This window comes from Caretta caretta, chromosome 13 (assembly GCF_965140235.1).
Source record: "Caretta caretta isolate rCarCar2 chromosome 13, rCarCar1.hap1, whole genome shotgun sequence".
NCBI classification, from domain to species: domain Eukaryota; kingdom Metazoa; phylum Chordata; order Testudines; family Cheloniidae; genus Caretta; species Caretta caretta.
The window spans coordinates 43,041,225-43,051,450 of record NC_134218.1 but is presented as its reverse complement, the minus strand read 5'-3'; the positions used below and the strand labels follow the sequence as shown (position 1 = coordinate 43,051,450).

The following is a 10,226-nucleotide window of genomic DNA, read 5'->3' as shown; positions in this document are numbered from 1 at the left end:
AAAGAGCCCGGCCTGGATGCAGGGAGCAGGGCTGGAGACAGGCAGTACTGGTAATCCACTGGGGAGTGTGTGCAACCCCCCTCTTGCCCCCCAGTGTCGATCCACAGGGAACATGAGCGTGTTACAACCCCCAGCCACATGGGCCTGGCTCCTTAGTCACACTGGAGGTAATGAGGCGACCAAAGTGTGTATATGTCGCTGCTGACCCCTGCTGGAAGGGACGAACCTTGCCGTGTGTGTGTGTGTGTGTGTGTCCCTGCTTCCCCGTGCTGGAGGGGACAAGCCCTGCCGTGTGTGTGAGTCCTGCCATTTGTTTGTCTGTCCCTGCTGCCCCCTGCTGGAAGGGACAAGCTCTGCTCTGTGTGGGTGTGTGTTTCCCTGTTGCCCCCTGGTGGAGGGACGAGTCCTGCCATGTGTCTGTGTACCCCTATTGCCCCCTGCTGGAAGGGACAAGCTCTGCTCTGTGTGGGTGTGTGTTTCCCTGTTGCCCCCTGGTGGAGGGACGAGTCCTGCCATGTGTCTGTGTACACCTATTGCCCCCTGCTGGAAGGGACAAGCTCTGCTCTGTGTGTGTGATGCAGAGAAAAGTCTGAATCTCCCTACTCACCCCCCGCATCCCGTCCCTGGGAAGAATAAGACCTGAGTCTCTGGGGATTTGTCAAACTGCTTTAATGATGGACGCAGACAAAGTCCCGCTGACCCTGGCCAGAGAGGCTGGGCCTTTGTTCTACACTAGAGGGCACTTCACTATGGGTCCAGGGTGGCTGGGACGAGCCCCGGTCCCCGCGCCAGGGTCCTGCCCCCCGCCCAGTCCCCTCTGAGCTACGGTAAAAGTAAAAGACTAAAATGCCACTAAAGTTGTGTGGGGGCCGCGTCCCCGATTCCTGATCCCCTCACGGGGGCTGGTGCCTCTTGCAGCACGCCAGGGCTGGCGCCCCCTGGAGGAGAGAGAGAGAGAGATGGGGTTAGGGGGCAGCACTGCTGGGCAGAGTGGGGTCGCACAACCCCCAAACTGATGGCATGACCTCTGACATCTACCCCTCCTACTGACTGACCTCTGACCCCAAATCCATCCCACCAAGCAACCTCCTACCCCAGCCCTCTCCCAAGTGACCCCTAGTCTGCCCTGGCCCCCATCCTTTCCATCAACCACCCTCCCAGCTCCCCACCCCCCAAGAAATGGCTAAATTGGGGAAAGAGCTGTGCCATGGCTGGGAAGGCTGCGGGGATTCCCTGTGTCTCTGGGGCAGCCCCCCATCACAGCTGGGCTGGACTTTGGGGTCAAGCTCCTCCTCTCTTTGTTCCCTGGGGAAGGAAGGATGTTACCTGCTGAGGGCCTGCAGGCTACTTTTCCGCTTTGCCTTGGCTCTCTGGGGCAGCCTCCCCTGCAGCTGGGGGTCCTCCCGCCGGCTTCTCCTTGGCTTCGGGGGGTGCTGCCTTGCTGGGTGCAGCGGCCGGGCCAAAAAGCACAGGGGGTGCAGTGGAGGAGGAGGGGGTAGTGGTGATGGGGGGGCCCCGGCAGGTCTTGGCAGCCAGGCACCCCCCTGCGATGAAGGCCGTGTACTGGTTCCAGAAGGACAGGGGCCCCACCAGCTGGGCCGGCACATCCCGCGCCAGGAACTCCTGCAGCTTTGCTGTGCCTCCCGGTGTTGCTAGGGCCTCTGGGACCAGACGCCGGCCACGCCGTGCTGTGCCGCAGCTCCACGCTGTGCTGCCCAGGGGAACCTGCCACCGGGACAGAGACAGACAGGGGAGCCCATTCAATCTCAAGGGAGACCGAGGGCCCTGGGTAAAGGCAAGGGCAGATGGGGGAGGTTCGAGCAGGGAGAGAGGCAGGGGACAGTCTCGCGAATCGGGGTTGAGGAGCAGGGGCTCCCTTACCTGGTGGTGGGCTGCCAGGGCGTGCTTACGCAGTGCTGCCCCGTCAGGGAATCCCTCCTTGCATACCCCACAGGCCAGTGCCACCCCCTCTTTGGCCTGGCTGGCCCGTGGCTCTTCGGCTCCAGCCCCTGCTGCCCCCTCCTCCTCTCCCTCCTGTGCTCTGTCTCCTCCTTCCTCTGCCTTCTGGGCGCTAGGGTCCCCTTCTCCCTCCGTGGCCGGTGGGGGGCTCCTTCCCGCAGGAGGCGAGCGGCTGCGATCAGCTGCTCCCCCCACCTCTGGCTTCCCAGCATCCTCCTCTTCCTTGGCATGAGCTGGGGCTGCTTCCTCTTCCGGGCTGGACGCCCTCTCCTCGCCCCCCATGGCCTTCTCCGTGCTGCTGTCCAGTGAGTCCTCATCGCTGCCTTCCTCCTCCTCCTCCTCCTCCGACAGCTCCTCCTCGTCCCTCTGCGGGGCGGGACCCTCGGGCTGGCGGGGGCCCTCCCCTGGGGTAGCGGGGGGCTCAGGCAGCAGGGCTCCATTGGGGATCTGGCCCCCGAGGTGCATGCGGACGTGTTGCTGGAGGCTGACGGCGTTGGTGAACTTCTTCTGGCAGATGGGGCAGGAGTTCTGGGCTCGGGCAGCCGGGCTGGCCTTGTGGCCCACGAAATGCGCTCGCAGATTGCCCCGGGTGGAGAAGGCCCGGCCGCACACCTTGCACTTGAAGGGCCGCTCCCCTCCGTGCTGCCCATAGTGAAGGCGCAGTGCCCGGGGGCAGCTCAGCACCCGCAGGCAGATCACGCACTGGTTGGGCCCCGAGGAGGAAGAGGAGGGCGGCGAGGAGGCCGAGGGGGCCGCCGGGCCGGCTCCGGGCGAGGCCCCCTGTCGGTCGATCTTTTCCACCAGCTGCTGCAGCTTGGAGGTCTCCGAGGGGGAGGCTCCCAGCGGCTCCAGCACATAGGGGAAGGGGAAGCCGGTGCTGCCCGCCTTGAAGTGGTTGGCCAGCAGGGCCCAGCTGGGCAGCTTGCCCAGGGGCACCCGGGCTCCTTCTGCTTCCCGCCCCGGCGGCGTGTTTTCGTCCCCCTTCCCCCGCCCCTCGGCCGCTTTCATCAGCACCAGCTTGTTGAAGACGGGCAGGGTCTGAGTGGCGGCTGTGCCCCCGGCCGCGGTGCCCGAGAGCAGTGTCAGGCTCTCGGTGGCGCTCAGCCCCTTGCGCTCGGGGGGCGCTGCTTCCTCACCCGGCTCGGCCTTCTCCGGCGGCACGGACATGCCATAGGGCAGCCCGGCGCCGGTCAGCACGTAGTCGAGGTGCTCCGGGACCGGGTGGGGGTTCATCTGGACATGGGGGTACTTCTCCCGGTGCCGGTGGAAGTGCACTTTGAGGTTGCCCCGGGTGGTGAAGCGGTTGCCACAGACGTTGCACTTGTAGGGGCGCTCGCCCGTGTGGGAGCGCAGGTGGATCTGCAGGGCGCTGTCGCTCCCGAAGACCTTGGCGCAGAAGCGGCACTTGTGCCGACCCCCCGGCTTCTCCTCCAGCCCCAGCTCGGCTCCCCCGGCCCCGTTCTTCTGCCGCAGCAGCCCTGGGGAGGTGGCCTGCTCCAGGCCCCGTGCTGCCCCCAGACACTGGGCGGCCAGGAGCCCCGTGGCAGGGAACGCTGGGGCCAGGATGGGCTCTGCTTTGGGGCCCCTGGCGCTGCCAGGGAAGGGGTGGTAGAGGTGGAAAAAGGTGGGCTTGGGCACCTCTGGGGAGCCCGACACCTGGGTCCTCACCGGCTCGGACTTGATGGAGAAGACAGGCAAGGGGGCCTTGGGTTGGTGGGAGGCTCCCGGGGCTGGCTCTGAGGCGGGGGCCGAGGGGGCTGACTGCCCCAAGGAGCCCAGCAGCAGCACCTGCCGGCAGATCTCCTCCGTCATCTGCATCTGGTGTAGCTGGCGCTGCTGGAGCACCCGCAGCTCCTCCAGGATCAGGGGGATGTTGAGGTGCCCAGAGTGGGGGGGGGCAGCTGGTGGAGCCAGGGGCGGTGGCGGCCGAGGAGGGGGTGGGTCCGGGGCCAAGGGATTGCTGGCCAGAGGAGCCGTCTCTGTCTCCATGCCCGGGGGGCTGTCGGGCCGGGGCTCCGAGGAGGAGGAAGAGGAGGAGGAGGAGGAGGAGGAGGAAGAGCCAGCGCTGTCTTGCCCGTTGGCCGAGGAGGAGGAAGAGGGAGGGGGCTGCTCGGGGTGACAGGTGTCCCGGTGGGCAGCAAGCTCCGTGGGGCAGGACGGGGCTGCCTCGTCACCTGTGTCCCCTGTGGAGAGAGGGAGAGAGAGAGAGACAGAGGGTCAGACCTTGGAGTAGCAATGCCAGGGGAGTCCCCTGCAACCCAGAGCTTCCGCAACTCCCCCAAACCATAGGGGAACCAGAGACAGTTCCCATATCTATACAGGAACCTAAGATCTCCCCCGTAACTATAGCGGGTTTCCCTACATCCCCACAAAGCTATAGGGGGCAGAGGAGCCTGCTCCCCTCAAGGCTGCATAAGGGCTGGGGAGCTGCCTCCCCCAAGTCCCCTCCATGCAGTCCTCCCCCTTCCCCGCTCAGAACACAGTGCCTAGCTGGCTTTCCCCGCACGGCACCCCCTGGTGCCACGCATGCCCACCCCTCACCGGCACAAGGGAGTCCAGAGGGGGGTCAGGTCCCAGGCTGAGAGGGAGACAGGGCCCGGTTCTCATTTTCCCAGGGTGTAAATCAGGAGTAATCCCATTGGGATGCATGAGACATATGGACAGACAGACAGAGGGGCAGAGGGGAGGGACGGACAGACAGAGGGTGCAGGGGATGTATGCACAGACAGACAGAAAGGTGCTGGGGAACAGAGAGACAGAGGGTGCAGGGGAGGTAGGGATGGACAGACAGGGGCACATGGATGGGACGGATGGACAGACAGACAGAAAGGCGCAGGGGACGCACGGATGGACAGACAGACACAAAGAAGGTGCAGGGGACAGACAGAAAGGTGCAGGGGACAGATAGATAGACAGACCGACAGAAAGGTGCAGGGGACGCACGGACAGACAGACACACCGAAGGTGCAGGGGACAGACAGACAGACGGTGCAGCGGACTCACGGACAGACAGACACACCGAAGGTGCAGGGGACAGACAGACAGACGGTGCAGGGGACGCACGGACAGACAGACAGACAGACGGTGCAGGGGACAGACAGAAAGGTGCAGGGGATGCACGGATGGACAGACAGACAGACGGTGCAGGGGACTCACGGACAGACAGACACACCGAAGGTGCAGGGGACAGACAGACAGACGGTGCAGGGGACGCACGGACAGACAGACAGACAGACGGTGCAGGGGACAGACAGAAAGGTGCAGGGGATGCACGGATGGACAGACAGACAGACGGTGCAGGGGACTCACGGACAGACAGACAGACAGGTAGGTGCAGGGGACGCACGGACAGACAGACAGACGGTGCAGGGGACTCACGGACGGACAGACAGACAGACAGAAAGGTGCAGGGGACGCACGGACAGACAGACACACAGACGGTGCAGGGGACGCACGGACAGAGGCCGGACGAGCCGCTCCCCCCTCCCGGCGGCGGCGGCCCGGGACCGGTCCCAGGCGGGCGGGCCGAGGGACAGTACCGCACCTGCGGGCTCCGCCATGGCCCGTGTCCCCGGGCACTGGAGCTGCGGGCGCGGGGCGGTCCGGGCGCGGGGCCTGCGCGCTCCGGGCGGAGGAGAAGGAGGATGCGGGGGGAGGAAGCAGGAGGAGGGGCGGATGCAGGGAGGAGCCGGAGCGGATCCGACCCGCCGGGGCTGCAGGGACCTCTGGTGTCCGGAGTCCGGGGCGGCGAGCCCGGGGCCAGCGCTGCGGGCGCTCCGACGCACGGGGGCCCGCTCCGTGTGGAGCCCAGCCAGGGGTCCTTGCGCCCCGATGCCTGGGGTCCCCCGCGCCCTGACTCGAGCTGTGGGGTCCCCGCGCCCAACTGGGGGTCCTTGCGCCTCTATGCCCGGGGGTCCCTGTGCCCCGAGCCCAGCCAGGGTTCCCTGTGCCCAGATGTCCGGGAGGTCCTCGCGCCCTGAATCCAGCTGTGGGGTCCCCGAGCCCAGCCAGGGGTCCTTGCGCCCCGATGCTCGGGGGTCCCTGTGCCCTGAATCCAGCTGTGAGGTCCCCGCGACCAACTGGGGGTCTTTGCACCTCTATGCCTGGGGGTCCCTGTGACCCGAGCACAGCCAAGGTTCCCTGTCCCCCGACGCCTGGGGGTCCCTGCGCCTTGAATCCAGCCGTGGGGTCCCTGAGCCCAGCCGGGGGTCCCTGCGCCCAATGCCCAGGGGTCCCCGAACCCAGCCGGGGGTTCCCGAGCTCCAAGCCCAGCCGGGCATCCCTGAGCCCAATGCCTGGGGGGTCCCCGAGACCAGCTGGGGGTCCCTGTGCCTCAAATCCAACAGGGGTCCCTGCACCCTCCTATACGTGTGTGTGTGTGGGGTGTCCCTGCACCCTGTAGATCCCAGCTGTGGGTCCCTGCTCCCCGATACTCCCCCACAGCCGCCCTCCTGCATGCCCAGGGCAGCTGCCACCCAGGGGGACAGGTGGAGGTGGGGTTGTGGAAGGAGACCCCTAGGCCAGTGGCTCTCAACCTTTCCAGACGACTGTACCCCTTTGTCTTGTGTAACCCCAAGTTTCACCACACTTAAAAACTACTTGCTTAAACATCAGACATGAAAATAGAAGAGTGGCCCAGCCACACTAGTACTGAACAATGGCCGACTTCCGTGCTTTTACCCTGTAATTATACAGTAAATCAACCGGCACATCACTATTGTTCCGACATTTCCATGTCTAGCGTAGAGAGCGGTATAAACCAGTTATTGGACGCTATGCTCCTTTGTCCGGACTTCCCTAGCCCGTTTTCTGTAGCCTGTTGTAAAACTAGGCCAATCTCTAGATGAGTTAAGGTACCCCCTGGAAGAGCTCTGTGTACCCCCAGGGCTCGAAGCACTGTCACAGGCCAAGCCAGCAGGTGCAGGGAGAACCTGGTGACCCAGAAGCTGGGGGGCAGATTCCCCCAAGGTGGCTTGGCTTCCCTCATGCAGGTTTACACCAGCCCGGGATCCAGCCTCGCTGGTTCTGGAGCAGCAGGGGTCAGTGTACCCAGCTGGGGCTTCACGCCCGTGGGGCCCTGCTGTTTGGCACCAGACAGACAGACAGACACTGGACTGGGGGGCATGTTCGCTCTGACCAGCCCCTCCCAGGGAGCCCCGGCCCATTTCTCCGGCTCCCTCTGCCGCAGCCAAAGTCCCAAGAAGAAAAACCCCAAACTCAACACAAGAGAAGATTTCCAGGGCTCACAGGGTTACCTAGCAACCGCACAAAGGGTCCCGAGGGGGCTGGGAGGGGACCTGTGCTGCACAGAGTGGGGAAGAGACAGACGGACGGACGGACGGACAGGGATGGGTGGGTGGATGGACAGGTAGAAAAGCGTGTAGGAGGGGACAGATGTGGGGTGCAGGGCATACATAGCTAGATGTGGCGCTGGAGGAGCAATGAGGGGGTGCCAGAGACAGATGAGGGGTGCGGGGGATACACACAGATGGGGGGGCAGGAGAAGGTGGAAGGCTGCACAGGGACACATAGATGAAGGGTGGGGAGGGACAGATGAGGTGGGGCAAGGAGGATACATAGACAGAAGAGTGAAGGCAACAGATGAGGAGTGCAGGGGACAGGTGAGGGGGTGCAGGGGGGAATACAAAGATGGGGTGCCAGGGGACAGATGAGGGGGTGCAGGGGATACATAGATGAGGGGTTCAGGGGACAGATGAGGGGTGCAGGGCATACACAGCTAGATGAGGTGCTGGAGGACAGATGAGGGGGTGCAGGGGAGAGATGACGGTGTGTGGAGGACAGATGGGGGTGCAGGGGGATACAGAGCTAGACGGGGTGCAGGGGACAGATGGGGGTGCAGGGGAATACAGAGCTAGATGGGGTGCAGGGGACAGATGGGGGGTGCAGGGGGATACAGAGCTAGATGGGGTGCAGGGGACAGATGGGGGTGCAGGGGGATAAAGAGCTAGATGGGGTGCCAGAGAACAGATGAGGGGGTGCAGGGGGATACAAAGCTAGATGCTCAAATAAACGTGTTAGTCTCTAAGGTGCCACAGGTCCTCCTTTTCTTTTTGCGGATACAGACTAACACAGCTGCTACTCTGAAACATAGCTAGATGGGGTGCCGGAAGGGAGATGAAGGGTGCAGGGGACAGATGAGGGGGTGCAGGGGATACATAGGTAGATGGGGTGCCGGAGGACAGATGAGGGGGTGACAGAGGGATATATAGCTAAATGGGGTGCTGGAGGACAGATGAGGGGTGCTGGGGATACAGAGCTATATGGGGTGCAGGGGATAGATGAAGGGTGCAGGGGGATACATAGCTAGATGGGGTGCAGGGGATAGATGAGGGGGTGCAGGGGACAGAAAGCTAGGTGGGGTGTAGGAGAGAGATGAGGAGAGCAGGGGAAACATAGCTAGATGGGGTACAGGGGAGAGATGAGGGGGTGCAGGGGACAGATGAGGGAGTTCAGGGGATACATAGCTAGATGGGATACAGGGGAGAGATGAGGGGGTGCAGGGGACAGATGAGGGAGTGCAGGGGGATACACAACTAGATGGGGTGCAGGGGACAGAAAGCTAGGTGGGGTGCAAGGGACAGATGAGGGGGTGCATGGGGGGATACATAGCTAAATGGGGTACAGGGCACAGATGAGGGGTGCAGGGGGATACATAGCTAGATGGGGTGCAGGAGACAGATGGGGGTGCAGGGGGATACATAGCTAGACGGGGTGCAGGGAACAGATGAGGGGTGCAGGGGGATACAGAGCTAGATGGGGTGCAGGGGACAGATGAGGGGTGCAGGGGGCAGATGGCGTGCAGGGGGATACAGAGCTATATGGGGTGCAGGGGACAGATGAGGGTGCAGGAGAATACATAGCTAGATGGGGTGCAGGGGACAGATGAGGGGGTGCAGGGGATGGATGGGGTGCAGGGTGATACAGAGCTAGACGGGGTGCAGGGGACAGATGGGGGGTGCAGGGGGATACATAGCTAGATGGGGTGCAGGGGACAGATGGGGGGTGCAGGGGGATACATAGCTAGATGGGGTGCAGGGGGCAGATGGGGGTGCAGGGGGATACATAGCTAGACGGGGTGCAGGGGACAGATGAGGGGTGCAGGGGGATACATAGCTAGATGGGGTGCAGGGGACAGATGGGGGTGCAGGGGGATACATAGCTAGACGGGGTGCAGGGGACAGATGAGGGGTGCAGGGGGATACAGAGCTAGATGGGGTGCAGGGGACAGATGAGGGGTGCAGGGGGCAGATGGCGTGCAGGGGGATACAGAGCTATATGGGGTGCAGGGGACAGATGAGGGTGCAGGGGAATACATAGCTAGATGGGGTGCAGGGGACAGATGAGGGGGTGCAGGGGACAGATGAGGGTGCAGGGGGATACAGAGCTAGACAGGGTGCAGGGGACAGATGAGGGTGCAGGGGGATACAGAGCTAGACGGGGTGCAGGGGACAGATGAGGGTGCAGGGGAATACATAGCTAGATGGGGTGCAGGGGACAGATGAGGGGGTGCAGGGGGATACAGAGCTAGATGGGGTGCAGGGGACAGATGAGGGGGTGCAGGGGGATACAGAGCTAGACGGGGTGCAGGGGACAGATGAGGGTGCAGGGGGATACAGAGCGAGACGGGGTGCAGGGGACAGATGAGGGGGTGCAGGGGGATACAGACCTAGACAGAGCAGGGGCGCAGGGGCACAGCCCGTGGGAGTTGGAGACTTTGGAGAGTTTCACTTAGTTTGGGAACTCCCCCTGCCCCGTCTGCCCTGCCCCCCTGCCGGCCCCAGCCCCCCCCCTCCCTCCGAGCAACACCTGCCAGGCCCCCCCGGCACCCACCGTTCTCGGAGGCCGTGGACCCGTCGCAGTCTGAGATGAGCTGTTGGGGTTTGCGCTGCTTGCGGCGAGACATCCCCGCGGGGGCGCCGGGCCGGGCACCCCTGGGTCTGCCGCTCGGCTTGGGAGCCAGTGGGCACCGGGAGTCTCCCAGGCGGGGTCTCTGCCCCCTCCCCGGAGCAGGGACACGCCCCCTCCTTTGCGCCCTCATTGGCAAGGCGAAGTCCTAATCTGGCCGGTCACTCGGGTCTCTTTTGTGCCTGGGGCTGCGAAGGCTCCTTAACCCCTTCCTGCCGGGCAGAGCTCGGGCGCTGGGTGGGGCGGCTGGTTACCCAGGGCCGGCCTGGTCCAGAGCTAGGACACTTGGGCTGGTTCTGCAGAGAGCCCTGGCCTGAGGCTGAGATGCAGCTGCCTCTGGG

General features: G+C 64.0%; 1 protein-coding gene across 2 annotated transcripts; it reads right to left on the bottom strand.

Moving 5' to 3' along the window:
• Positions 1 to 652: 652 nt before the first annotated feature.
• Positions 653 to 9,973, bottom strand: SALL2 (spalt like transcription factor 2). Of its 2 annotated transcripts, none has more exons than XM_048834307.2 (4): positions 9,811 to 9,973; positions 1,882 to 4,142; positions 1,327 to 1,725; positions 653 to 938 (listed from the first exon to the last, which is right to left on the bottom strand). In XM_048834307.2, exons 1-3 carry the CDS (start codon positions 9,881 to 9,883, stop codon positions 1,345 to 1,347), a joined length of 2,715 nt encoding a protein of 904 aa, XP_048690264.2. In that variant the 5' UTR covers positions 9,884 to 9,973; the 3' UTR covers positions 653 to 938; positions 1,327 to 1,344. The 2 variants fall into 2 exon arrangements, with proteins under 2 accessions (XP_048690264.2, XP_048690265.2); XM_048834308.2 differs by lacking the exon at positions 9,811 to 9,973 and adding an exon at positions 5,504 to 5,640.
• Positions 9,974 to 10,226: the final 253 nt, after the last annotated feature.